Source organism: Lacerta agilis, chromosome 2 (genome assembly GCF_009819535.1).
Source record: "Lacerta agilis isolate rLacAgi1 chromosome 2, rLacAgi1.pri, whole genome shotgun sequence".
Lineage (NCBI taxonomy): Eukaryota > Metazoa > Chordata > Lepidosauria > Squamata > Lacertidae > Lacerta > Lacerta agilis.
In genome coordinates this window covers 7,671,096-7,685,361 of record NC_046313.1, presented here as the reverse complement: position 1 = coordinate 7,685,361, position 14,266 = coordinate 7,671,096, and the positions used below count along the sequence as shown (strand labels likewise).

Below are 14,266 nucleotides of genomic sequence, written 5' to 3'. Positions count from 1 at the left end.
CGGGGTCAGGCTTTCAACGTTAAGCATTATTAAACGAGTATGAGAGAGTGCATATGTATAATGTGCAACAGTTCAGCGATTAATGCAGACCTGAAATCTGAACCTTACTACTCCATTCTTCCAATTATTTCCCTCAAAGTAAATGCAATAGGGATGCCGGTGGCGCTGTGGTCTAAACCACAGAGCCTACGGCTTGCTGATCAGAAGGTTGGCGGTTCGAATCCCTGCGACGGGGTGAGCTCTCATTGTTTGCTCCCAGCTCCTGCCCACCTAGCAGTTCGAAAGCATGTCAAAGTGCAAGTAGATAAATACGGTAGGTACCGCTCTGGCGGGAAGGTAAACTGTGTTTCTGTGCGCTGCTCTGGTTCGCCAGAAGCGGCTTAGTCATGCTGGCCACATGACCCGGAAGCTGTCTGCGGACAAACGCCGGCTCCCTTGGTCAGGGGTACCTTTACCCAAATGCAACAGACTATTTTTAGTTCCTGCTAATTTGGACTCTTCCTTGCCTGGGACCAATAGGTATTTAAGAGGAATAACCACACGTGGTTAGAATCATAGAATCTTAGAGTTGGAAGAGACCACAAGGGCCATCCAGTCCAACCCCCTGCCAAGCAGGAAACACCATCAAAGCATTCCTGACAGATGGCTGTCAAGCCTCTGCTTAAAGACCTCCAAAGAAGGAGACTCCACCACACTCCTTGGCAGCAAATTCCACTGCCGAACAGCTCTCACAGTCAGGAAGTTCTTCCTAATGTTTAGGTGGAATCTTCTTTCCTGTAGTTTGAATCCATTGCCCCGTGTCCGCTTCTCTGGAGCAGCAGAAAACAACCTTTCTCCCTCCTCTATATGACATCCTTTGATATATTTGAACATGGCTATCATATCACCCCTCAACCTTCTCTTCTCCAGGCTAAACATACCCAGCTCCCTAAGCCGTTCCTCATAAGCCATTGTTTCCAGGCCTTGGACCATTTTGGTTGCCCTCTTCTGGACACGTTCCAGCTTGTCAGTATCCTTCTTGAACTGTGGTGCCCAGAACTAGCATTCTGGTTAGCAGCATTGAAAACAAAGGAATGCTGTTAAACTTAAGGGCCTTAATCTGAGCAAGCTTTCGTGAAAAGTCGTTTTTCCACTGTCTGTGTCACAAGACACACAGTGCATCATGAAGCCTGATGTCTACCAGTCTTTACCCGCAAGTCTGAGTTTAAGAACAAAACTCAGCAGTGGTGCTGTTGTTGAATCACATCCTGTTCACTCACCCAGTTTTTGACCGTGCCTGATTATTCCTCAGGACAACGTATGTCTGGCCAACTCATACTACATTTCCAGAAACAACCGAATCCCCTTGCTTTAAAAATAAATGACTGACCTGTGTCAATATTATTAACTGACCTGTGTCAATAATAATGGCTGGCTCGTGTCTCTGTGGTAGTAACTCAGTGTTTCCCAAACTTGGGTTTCTAGCTGGTTTTGGACTACAAACTCCCTTCATCTCTAGCTACCAGGACCAGTGGTCAGGGATGATGGGAGTTGTAGTCCAAAAACAGGTGGAGACCCAAGTTTGGGAGACTCTGTGGTAACTATTTAAAAACAATTCTCTGTTATGTATTGGCAATGCAATCCTTGCTGTAAGGATGGCATTCAAGTTAATATGCTAGAAAATCTGAGTAACCTTCTCACACAAACATTTTGCAAGATGATAACTGGAGAAGAGAAGAAAATACAGTACATGCACTGGGATTAGTTTTTCGTTCCTATTCATGAAGCACTGCTTTTAAAAAGAAGGGGGAAAAAGGTCTATCTTCTTCATGCAACCTAACAAGGCCCAGACGGAAAAGAAAACACTGAAACGGGCAGATTTGTGCTCCACAACACACAGGCTCCCTCCTAGGTCAGGCCAAAGGTTGAGCTAGTTCCTCAGGGTTTCCCCAACTTGGGTCTGCATATGCTGTTGGGACTACAATTCCCATCATCCATAGCTAGCAGGACCAGTGGTCAGGGATGATGGGAATTGCAGCCCAAAAAACAGCTGGAGACCCAAGTTGGGGGGAAATCCTGATCTAGCCCAATATTCCAACAGGGACTAGCCACACACCCCCTGGGGAGATCAGAGGCAACGTACGAAAATTATGACTCTTGCCTGTTTCTCCCTGGCACGTGGCATTCAGAAGTACACTGCTCCTGTACATATGGATATTCTGGACGTGGGGTGAGATCCTGTACACCTGGCATAGCTGTCAACTTTTCCCTTTTTTAAAGGGAAATTCCCTTATTCCGGTTACAGGTGGGTAGCCGTGTTGGTCTGCCATAGTCGAAACAAAATAGAAAATTCTTTCCAGTAGCACCTTAGAGACCAACTGAGTTTGTGGTATCTGAAGAAGTGTGCATGCACACGAAAGCTCATACCAAGAACAAACTCAGTTGGTCCCTAAGGTGCTACTGGAAGGAATTTTCTATTTTGTTTCCCTTATTCCGAATAGGATCCCTCGCAAGAAAAGGGGAAAGTTGACAGCTATGACACCTGGAGGCCTAGCTTAAAATGTTGAAACAGCAGACAGGGTTTAGGCTTCCATTGTAAACGCACTTACCTCTAAATAAAACCCCACTTACATCAACTGGCCTTGAAAAGTCCAAGCAAACATGCTTTGGACTGGGTTGTAATTGTCACATGCTAAACAAGAGTCACCACTATCTTGCTTTTCCCAGAGTGCCCTCTGCCTTCCCAGACCAAAATAAAAACCTGGGATGGATTGGTGTGTTCAAGAATACCATCTCTAGGAGTATCCGCTGGGGGAAGGAGAGGAAGGGGTGGAAAGGATCAGGTCACTTAGAACTGGAAAGGAACATGCCCTCCGGTCACGCTGACTTGCAACTCTTGTTTGGTTTGGAAAGAGATGCTCCTCTTGTCTCCAATGATTTCACTTGCGATAACGACCCACGTGAAAATGCAACCTTACAATCCTATCTGCGACCTTCCACCCCTCCGCCTCCCAAACCAGGCGCCTGAGGATGTTTAGATAGCAGGAAAGCTCCTATTTTCAGAGCAAACCACCAGAAAAAAAACAAAAAACATGCCGGGTTTCATCCAAAGCCTACAGTTTTCTGGAAGAGAGCAAGGGCAAGAGTTGTGCAAACGACTTCGAAGCAAATGGAGGCCACCAAGCAAGCGAGGAGGGACGGCGAGGAGGCTGCTTCCCCGAAATGCACGGCAGCTCCTGACGGCAAAGCGTTTTCAAAAGACACTCCAAAGTTGAATGCAAAGTAGGAGACTCAGCAAGAATTAAGCCTCTTCCTCTGAAAACCACGTTCAGACAAGGCCAGTTCCCTGGGTCTTCCTCTAGAAAGCAAGTTTTGTGGCTCTGCTGATATCCTAGCATTTATTTAGAAAACCACCCTGGGGTGGGAGAAAATAAAATAAAACAACTGAGGTTCTCTTCCCCCCCCCCCCCCTAATAAAAGCAGCGCCTCCTCCAAACATTGGGTTGCACAATTAGGATAAGTAATCTTATCCCCCGCCCCTTTGTCTCATCCACACGACCGGCTTGACCCTTGAGATATCAAGAAGACGCAGCAGAAGGTTACACGTGTGCAAACCTCGGCGCCCTCCCCGGACGACCTCTCTCCCCCCCCCCCCCGCTGCTGAAATGAGCCCCCCCACCAACCCTTTCAACAATTGCACGCATGCCAGGCGCCCCGCGCCCCAACTTGGCCGCCCCCCACCCCTTACCTTCGCCGACACAGGCGCCTCCAGTCGCCGCCGCCTCCTTGCTCCATGGCTCAGCTCCATCCAGAGCCTCGGCCCCGCCCTCCGCCGGGCTCCGCTTCCCTCATTGGATCGCTGTGCGGCCGAGGGGCGGGGGCGGAGGGAGAAGGCGCCTCCCGGCGCGGCGCGGCGCGCAGAGCTAGGAAAGGGTAGAGGAGTAGTCCGCACCTGCGCGGCGCCTGCACTCTTTTAGATTAGAGCGAGACTGGGGATTCGCATAGGCACGTCCAACAGGTAGATCGTGATCTACCGGTAGATCACTGGACGTCTGAGGTAGATCACCGGCTCCCCTCAAAGAAGCTCAACAACTTTGACTCCCCTAAAAAAGCTCAACAAGTTTAACCTGAACCCCTAAAAAACGGGCTTTCCTCCCTAAAAAAAGCTCAACAACCTGAACCCCCAAAAATGGGGTAGATCACTACCTTTTTTTTAGCTCTGTGCGTAGATCGCAGTCTCTTGGGAGTTGGCCACCCCTGCACAACAGAGTTTTTTTTAAGATGAGTGCAAAGCCTACACAAGCCAGAATGCCCATTTTCACATGGCAAATGCCTCTACTCACATGTAAAATGGTCAGAAGCACATGTGGACCATGCTAAAGGAGTGCAGGCTTGTAATTTAATTCTGATTTAGTTGGGAACTCATTTAATTCTTGCAGATTTGAGATTTAATTCTCAAGGACTCAAGCCCCACCCCCCACCCCGCAGTGACAGATTTACGTACTGTATAAGCTAAACAAGCTACATTATAGCTTAGGGCCCCACTCTCTTGGGGCCCCCAAAAATGTAAAGGGAAAAATGACTGGGTGTACATTTCCAAAATATAAGGTAAAAAACTAATAAAATAAAGTCTACATACAGCAAGTGTTTTGTTTTGTGTAGGCTCCTATTTGTTATGTGCCAATGGCTTTAGATACCTATGAGGTCCATAAATTACCATATAGCATATATTCAAAATAGAAAACAGTGACCATTTGTTGTTGACAAAGGACAGCTGGACATATTACCTTCAGTGGCTTAGGGCCTCATCAAACCTAAATCGGGCCCTGATTATTGCTTAGGCAAGCCTATCCAGGTGCTTCAAAAAGCCAAGGCAATTCTAATCTGATTTAGTATTTTAACTTTTGCACGGTTTAAAGAAGAGCTGTACATTTTCCTTTATTTCTCCTACCGATAGAGAACCTACAAAAGGACTCTATATGGGCTCTTGGGTACCCCATAAGGGAAAAGGAGCAGTTTTGTTTTTACTAATATCAATGTTGACAAGCTGGAATGTGTGCAGAGGAGGGCAACCAAAATGATCAAGGGTCTGGAAACTAAGCCTTATGAGGAGCGCTTGAAGGAGCTGGGTATGTTTAGCCTTGGAAGAAAGAGAGAGAGGAGATATGATAGCCATCTTCAAATATCTCAAGGGCTGTTACACGGAAGAGGGAACAAGCTTGTTTTCTTCTGCTCTGGAGACTAGGACCCTAACCAATGGCTTCACGTTACAAGAAAGAAGATCCCAACTAAACATTCAGGGGAAAAAAACTTTCTGACAGAGGTGCTTGACAGTGGAATTGTCTCCCTCTAGAGGTTGTGGACTCTTCTTTTAAAGCAGAGGTTTTTAAGACCATCTGTCATGGATGCTTTAGCTGAGATTCCTGCATTGCAGGGGGTTGGACTAGAAGACCCTTGGGGGTCCCTTCCAACTCTATGATTTTATTATTCCTTGGGCCAGACCTAAAGGGGGGGACACAATTGTTCTGAAAAATAGCAATCTGACACTCACTTATTAGATTGTAAGTTGCACTGAACGCAATAGAAATTTCTTAGTTGAAAGGTGCTGCATGCATACTTAGCTCATGTTGAATTGTGGTCCACATGCCCAGGACCGCAGGGCTAGCTTCTTTCCAACACCAGCAATCAATATTTGATCTATAAACTTGGTGGCTCATCAGCATATCAAGATCCACGGGTTGTTGTTGTTGTTGTTGTTGTTGTTGTTGTACATTATCATTTACTCCGGCTCCCATGTGCTCCCACCGCTGATGTTTGAAGCCACATAAGCAATGCAGAGTGCAGTTCCTTGAGAAATAGCGCCGTTTGGTGCTATTTCTTCCCTCAATTCATCTTCCATCCAAAAGGAAAACGTAAGCCGCATTCACATTACAGTTAAACTGAGATGTGTAAATTTGAGGCAGCTGCTGGGCATGTGCAGAAGACAGTGCGCATGCTTGCGCAGACGACAGTCTTCATCGAACAGGGGTTGGGGAGAGGTGCAGGTGGAGGGAAACAAAATAGGCAATGCACATCAGGTGTGTGCAGCTATATGCAGATTAAGCTTGAAAGACAGTGGGAAGAAAACAGCCTTGTGTACATTGCTGGAGTCCTTTAAAACAAAAAAAAGCTAAGCGAAACTGCTCTAAGTTGTTTTAAACGAAATCAGACATATTTGTCTATCTAACCCAGCATTGTCTCCTCTTAACTGGCAGCAGTTCTACTGTGTCCCAGAGGTCTTTCCCATCACCTGCTACTTACCACAGTCCTTTTAACTGGATAGTCTGTCTTTTGCAGCATTTTGTAAAAACCAAAACACCCATACAGGGCAGGGGTGAAGAGGGCTGACCCTGGACATTAAAAGTCACATGAATGTATGGGGGCTAAGATTAAAGGGAGGAAATTAAGACTCGCCAGAGCCACTGAGCCATTTCAGCCCTTGCTTCTTGTTTATACAAATGTTTTGTGGGCACTTTCTCTTTCCAGCATGTCCCGGCAGCCGATGCCCTAGCTAGGAACCAGATCACCAAGACACATTGCTGCCAAAATCCATTTTGCAGTTGCTCAATACAAGTCGTCTATCTGCTTTTTCTTTTTTTTCTTTTTTTCTTGTGCAAACTCACAACGATTATTTTAATAAAGAGCAGTTACGAAATACTTTAGATAAACATTTGTAGGCTGCTATTATCATGTCTGTTCAGGATTGCAGATTTTGTAAAGGTACAAAGAAGGACAGGGCTGTCTTAAATAAAAAAAAAGCAACAGATTTGTAAATGCAATTTTTCAGTTAATCGCATACAAGGAAAAAATGGAGGGAGGGGGACATCTTAAATGCCTATACAAATAAAATAATATTTGTTCATAGTTGGGGAGCAACCCAACCAATACAAGAAAGAGGGAGAAGAAAGTAAGTTGTGTTATTTCAGGTTCAGGTACCTATAGACCTTTAACAGCTATGTGTATAAAAGAGGGGGTTTCAGGCTGTGTAGCTGACCATGCAAGGGTGCAGCAGCATCTGCTACAATTGGCTCCTGTGGGCACCTCCTCCTCCTTTGCCTTTCGTTACCTTGCATGACTAAAAGCCCATCACTTCCAGTCCCTCCACAAGGAGACTGCATCATCCACAAATTAAACCAGCGCATGCAATCCATATCACATTTCCAGAGAATGCAGGAAAAGGGACCATCAAAGCAAAGAGCCTCATCTGAGTCACAGCCCAAGCCCTATGCATGTCTATTAAGTAGTAAGTCCCATTGACCTTGATGGGGAAAGTAGATACAGGATCGCACCCATCTGAATGCGGACCCTCCAAGTGTCCCTATTTTCCAGGGACAGTCCCAGATTTACAGAAGCCGTCCCAGTTTCTGATTTGATCCCGGAATGTCCCGCTTTTCCTTAGGATGTCCCTATTTTCTTAGGAAAAATGTTGGCGGGTATGGATTTATCCAGCCCTCCGAGCCAAGGAGATAGGTAACTATACAACCTTTAGAATACATGTGTATAGGGAAGTTTTTTTTAATGTTTTATTATGTTTTTATGGAAGCTCCCCAGAGTGGCTGGGGCAACCCAGTCATATGGGTGGGGTATAAATTGAATAAGAATAGAATAGAATAGGATGTCCCTATTTTATATTGAGAAATGTTGGGGGGTATGTGAATGCTACAGGAAAAAACCTAAACTACCCAACAGAACAGAAACCTCATCTCCACTTGCAGCCTAATTAATAATGCTAATACTTACCCATCTCACAGTTGGGCTGTGAGAGGTGTTTTTTAGTCATTTTATGTTGATGATGTTAACTTCTCGCTCTGCAGATTCCTCAACGAAGAAAAACCCCACACCTATTTCACTATATATAAGTGTCTCCAGCTGATAAGAATTCTTCAACCAGACTTTGCCTTTCTCAGGCTAGTAATGGACAGGGTTGTTTTAAATAGCCTGGCAAAACCAATTATACCTTTGCTCTTTTTTTAAATTTAAAGACATACGCCCAATTATGTATAGTGGGGCAGAGTGCCCTGAAAATAATTATATAACTGACACACCAATAATTAATGGAGAATTAATTGGGCACAAGAAACTTTGATCCTAGTTCTGCTCGCTGGTGCAATTGATCATTTTGGACTCGGTCACAGAGGGTTAATATTGGGCAAATGTTACTGATATGGGGGGGAAACAGTTTAAAAAGCCATTTGGTGAAAACGAAGGAAGCATTCCAATGATTTGTGCATAAAATATAATGAAATCTGGAACAAGTTTGTTTTGGGAGGGGTTTCTTTTTAGGAACAGAACTTGGCACAAGCGCACATTTTCCACCTGTGATAAGTGCAGCTCTGATAAGTCTCATTAGATAAATCAATACAATGCAAAGTCTATCACTGATCCACTGATTCAAATGCTCCATCAAGACTGAATTTATCAGCCAGTTGACCTGAAGACTTTCGTTAGCCTTTCTGGCTTCTGTGTGGGATTTTTTTTTCTGATAAGAAAGAGCTGAATACACAAGACCTCAGAAACCTCCACACACCCACTGGAGCAGACATATCATTGACTCAAGGGGGTGGGGGAATATTAGTGCATGGCTATCTTTAAAGGACCCTAGCTGGACCAGTTAACAAGTACCTTGTGCCCATCATGACATTGTGTCCCTGTGCGTCGATGCGGGGAGATGACATATGAGTCAAGTATCCCATTTTCCCTGGGATTCTCCCTTATTTCAAGCAGTTTCCCGCTGCTCTCCCTTATTTTTTATTTCCCTTAAATTTCCCGTTTTTAATGGAAGCAGCTCCTCCCCTGCTGGCCAGGGACTGGGTGGGAAGACCTCGCCTACTTGGAGAGAAAAGCCTCAGCCCTCAAAGCAAGTGGGAGCCGTTTCCCGTGCTTGCAGGGGGGTGTATTCCTCCCCCTGCATCAGCCCCTATCCGTTGCCACCGTGCCCCTCAGCCGGCCAATAGGGTTAGCTGGCGGGCGGAGCATGGCTGCCTTTGAGCAGCTGCTGCTTCCTGTCCTGTTTTGATGGGATCAGGCAAGAAGACGATGGGGCTCCATCGCGCGGAGCACATGGCTGCCCTCATCTTTGCTGGCTGCCTTCCTTTTTGCTCCGCTCTGAGCCCGAGCCCGCTTGGAGTTTACATTGCTGCTCCGCCCACTTTTGCTTCTGATTCCGCCCACCACTGACATGTGACTGTCCCCGGGATAGGTGAGACTGCTGATCCCTTATTTTCAAATCCGAAACTTGACAGCTATGGTCAGGACATGTACCTGTATCATCCCATTCTGAGTACAGTCGTACCTTGGAAGTCGAACAGAACCCGTTCCGGAAGTCCGTTCGACTTCCGAAACGTTCAACTTCCAAAGTGCGGCTTCTGATTGGCTGCAGGAAGCTCCCACAGCCAATCGGAAGCCGCGAAACCCCCTTTGGACGTTCGGCTTCCAAAAGAACGTTCGAAAACCGGAACGCTCCCTTCCGTTCGGAAGCCGGAACGTTCAACTCCCAAGGCATTCGGGAGCTGAGGTACGACTGTACCACTACTTGATCCCACTGCAATATGAAGGAATGTTAGGAACTGGTTTCAAGACGCCACTTTTCTGCCCACCATTATTTTTTTAAATACATCATATTAAAATCAACAACATTAAAACAATTTTTAAATATCTCTCTGGAACAGTGGTTTTAAGAGTGCGTTCTGAGAAACGCTGGGGCAACTCAGAAATTTATCAGGGATTTCTCGCCAAAAGAGTCTGTGCATTGTGTGCGGTTTTAAGCACATGGCCAGAAAGGTGTATCCTGGGCGTGCATTTCTGTATACTGTATAAGGGTCTGGCAACCTGTTGCCCTCCACATGTTGTTGGACTACAAGCCCCAAATTCCTTGGCCATTTGCCATATTGGCTGGGGCTGATAGGAGTTCCAAGAACATCCGGAAAAATGCAGGTTCCCCATCCTTGGTATATATAGCAGGACACATCATGTTTACTATAAGTCTAAAGGGCCTTCTTGGTAGTGGCCCTCTGGAACACCCTCCCTTCAGATGTCAAGGAAATAAACAACTATACAACTTTTAAAGACATCTGAAGGCAGCCCTGTATTGGGAAGTTTTTAATGTTTGATACTTGTTTTGTATATTCTGTAAGCTGCCCAGAGTGGCTAGGGAAACCCAGCCAGGTGGGCAGGTTATAAATAATAAAATTGTTATTATTTTTACATGCCTGAAGCCAAACCATACACAACCAGCAACACTGAAGGATCCCCCTGTTTGGCTTCTTCCAACAATTCCAATAATGTCTGAATATAGGAACCGTTTGGTGTAAAGAACAAACTGCTGTTTTTCTAGAAAATGAGGCACCGGAACTCACCGTGAACACCCCCCTCGTTCTCTTAGAATGGCTTCCGCCTGAGAGGCGCTGGAAGTGAGTTCTGGCTGGAAAAAAGGCCCTGGGAATGATGAGATCTATCAGGTGATAAAGACTGTTATTGGCCCAGGCTAGGAAGTTTACGAAATCACATATTATAGCGGTAGCATGGAGAAAACCACCTGCCACTGGTAATGCGTGAGGTAACCGGGAATCAGTTCAACGAGAATCATAGAACTGTAGAGAAGGAGGCTTAGTTTGGCCAGAATCGGGTATAGAATACATTACTTCGGGTAAATGAGCCACCATAGCCGCTACAGCACCGTGAAAATTTGTGTCCCAGCCTTTTTAGAGTTGTCTACCCATGTACCTGCCCACCTAGCAGTTCGAAAGCACGTCAAAGTGCAAGTAGATAAATAGGTACCGCTCCAGCAGGAAGGTAAACGGCGTTTCCGTGCGCTGCTCTGGTTCGCCAGAAGTGGCTTTGTCATGCTGGCCACATGACCCGGAAGCTGTTTGCGGACAACCGCCGGCTCCCTCGGCCTATAGAGCGAGATGAGCGCCGCAACCCCAGAGTTGATCACGACTGGACCTGATGGTCAGGGGTCCCTTTACCTTTACCTTTACCCATGTACCCAGGTGGCGCTGTGGCTTAAACCACTGTGCCTAGGACTTGCTGATCAGAAGGTCGGCAGTTCGAATCCCTGCAATGGAGTGAGCTCCTGTTGCTCGGTCCCTGCTCCTGCCTACCTAGCAATATGAAAGCACGTCAAGGTGCAAGTAGATAAATAGGTACCACTCCGGCGGGAAGGTAAACGGTGTTTCCGTGCGCTGCTCTGGCTCGCCAGAAGCGGCTTTGTCATGCTGGCCACATGACCCGGAAGCTGTACGCCGGCTCCCTCGGCCATTAACGCGAGATGAGCGCCGCAACCCCAGAGTCGGACACGACTGGACCTAATGGTCAGGGGTTCCTTTACCTTTACCCATGTACTATCTGAAACCCAAGGGGCACATTGGTTCCTGGATGCGATTTTTGAAAAAATCTCTCCTAGCCCACTAAAGTCCATTGCTAAACAGGATTTAGGAGACAGTTTGGACAACTTCACCAAATTAGAAAACATTGATGTCCATATATATATATATATATATGTGTGTGTGTGTGTATGATTGACTTAGTAATCCCCCCCCCCCCGAGGTTTGGCCCTCAATCATGAATATTTCGCCCACAGGCTGGGTTATTTTAAAGCTGTGTGAGGGTGGTTTCTGCTTTCCCCCCTTTTAACTAACTTTGTTGATCCGAGTAAATGATAGCCCTCTAACAATAAAAAGTAGGAGCAGAAAGAAAACAGAAGTTACTAAAGGAAAAGGGAACTTTTAAAAGCAAGCAGGCAAATAAGAATTTCCTTCAGACTTTCCTTAACTCAGTAGCTGTTTCTGCCAGATCAGCAGAGGGGAACACTATACACCCTTTTGAGGACGTGACAGGCTCTACGCTTGCGATGGCGGGACGAAAGGTCAACACCAAAGATACTGCGTTCTTTGCTCAGAGGAATGCAACAGGATTCTGGTCACCTGAAGCAATGCATAAATTATTATCACTCTAACCACCTTTGTATCCTGCACTTCAACCAAGGGCCTCAGGGCAGAATAGGTGGGGCAATTCCCTTTCATTCTCTCTCTTTTTTAAAAAGAATTTATTGGTATTTAAACAAAATACAAAAAAGAATACATACAAAATACAAACTACAAGATACAAAACACAAAACAATTCCCTTTCATTCTCACAACCTTCTGAGGCAGGCAAGGCTGCAAGTCACTCAGTAAAACTCATAGCTGTCAACTTTTCCCTTTTCTTGCGAGGAATCCTATTCAGAATAAGGGAATTTCCCTTGAAAAAAGGGAAAAATTGACAGCTATGGAAACTGATGGATGAGCAGGGACTTGAACTCAGGTCCAGGTCCATAGTCCAGGTCCAACCAGCACTCTGCAATTTACATCACTAAACTCTCATTTCATTTGGTCACCCAGAGATAAAAGGACAGCAGGCTATTGGGGATGCTTTACAGAACACATTTATTTTTTCTGTACTCTTTTTGCAAACTATGTAAGAAAACGTATTTGGTGGGTGTAGTGAGAAGTTATCAGTCGTTATTCTTGGATCTGCTTCTGAGGCTTGTTAAAAATGAGGTTTGGACTTGTTTTGTTTCATGATAAAAGTATGCCTCCTAAGGCTGTTTAAACAAATCCCTTCTACTGTTTCCATAATCTCTTCCACACCAGATTCACATTTCCAGCCTTTACTGTTGAAGCACCTTCTATATCTCCATCCTTTTCTTCTCTGCATAAAATGATATTACGTGCTCCCCCACCCCTGCTTTTCCTCCCCCCCCCATCATGCTTTCTATTGGTGTCTTTACGTCCCTTATGCTGGAAACACTGCTGTTACAGAGGTCAGGGAGGAAGTGGGGAGGGACAAGAGGAGAGTAGAGAGTTGCAGGGGTCTGGCTCTTGGGAAGGTCTTTGCAGGATGGGGAATAGGAACCTGGGACATCAGGAGAAGTTTGACCCAAGAGAGGGCCCCAGTGGTTTGGGCGGTGGAGACCTGGATCTGGAAAAAGATCTCAGTTCCCAGGATTCTTTGCTTTAAATGGATGGTGTGTACACAGCCTGAGACTTCACCATGCAGGTGTACAGCTCTGGTCCATGGGCTCATGAAGAGTCGGACATGACTGAACGACTGAACAACAAACTCCCATCAGCCCCAACCAGCATGGCTAATGGTCAAGGATGAGGGGAGGTGTAGTCCTGTAACATCTGGAGGAGTGCAGGTTCCCCACTTGTTTTAGTCTTTTCCTCTGCTTTTAGTTTTCTTTGTATTTCCAATCACTTTATTATTATTTACAGGTACCAATAAAGCCGTGTTGGTTTGCCGTAGTTAAAACAAAATAAAACAACTTCTTCAGAAGTGTGCATATTGGTATGCACACGAAAGCTCATACCAATAACAAACTTGGTTGGTCTCTAAGGTGCTACTGGAAGGAATTTTTTTATTATTTATTATTTTGTTTATTATTGTTGTTGTTTTTATCTTTCATTTCCCTAGAGACCTCAAAAATACATTATATTCCTGTACATACACAACTAATAACAGTGTGCATGTGTAAAACATGTTCTTATTAAAGGATCTACAAGTTGGTATAAACCTTTGGAACTGGTGTTTGGATTTCTGGAGAGTTTTGAAATGAAATGAAGCTCCACTGTTCTCCCAGAGTTATCTTTGTTCCTGCTGCTGGCCTCAACTGGTGAGACAATTCTGCTATAAGGGCAATCAATACGCCATACTCTCTTGCACCCAGGCATTTTGGGCGCACCTTTTAAGTCCTTCCAGAGTGTGGCTATAGCCATACATGCAGCCACCAAGTCCTGATTCTTTGAAATAATTGAGTAATGCAAGTGAATCTGGGAACTGTGGTGGTCCAGCCACAGCTGCCTGACCCCCCACCCATTCCTGTATTGCAATGGATTGGACCCCTGCCCAATTCTACCATTCCAGACCCTCCAAGGGTCCCTATTTTCCAGGGACATCACTGATTTACAAAAGCCATCCCCGTTTCTGATTTGATCCCAGAATGTCCTGCTTTTCCTTAAGACGTCCCTATTTTCACCAGAGAAATGTTGGGAGGGTATGGAGTTATGTGACCCCCCCCTGCCGAGTTGATTGGAAGACATTTGAAGGCAGCCCTGTATATGATTTATTATACGCAGGGCTGTCTTAAGCCTATCCGGCACCCTGGTTCAAAGATCCCTCTGGCGCCCCCCCGCCGCCTCTCCGCCCGCCTCCCTCCCGCGCTGGCCGCCCCTTGGGAGGGGGGGTGGGCTAGCGGGGGGGTGAGGGG

The 14,266-nt window shown here is 45.9% G+C and overlaps 1 protein-coding gene across 3 annotated transcripts in view; it reads right to left on the bottom strand.

The window, feature by feature from the left end:
- SLC11A2 (solute carrier family 11 member 2) overlaps positions 1-7,777 on the bottom strand; it is a 65,793-nt gene extending 58,016 nt beyond the window's left edge. Inside the window, exon 1 of one of the 3 annotated variants that reach the window (XM_033138455.1) lies at positions 7,759-7,777. In XM_033138455.1, the coding sequence (XP_032994346.1) occupies positions 7,759-7,762 (4 nt within the window). In that variant the 5' untranslated portion in view covers positions 7,763-7,777. Of the gene's footprint in view, positions 1-3,727; positions 3,744-7,084; positions 7,109-7,758 lie in introns of those variants that run through there. The other 2 variants (XM_033138456.1, XM_033138457.1) reach the window with 2 other exon arrangements.
- Between the last annotated feature and the right edge of the window lie 6,489 nt (positions 7,778-14,266).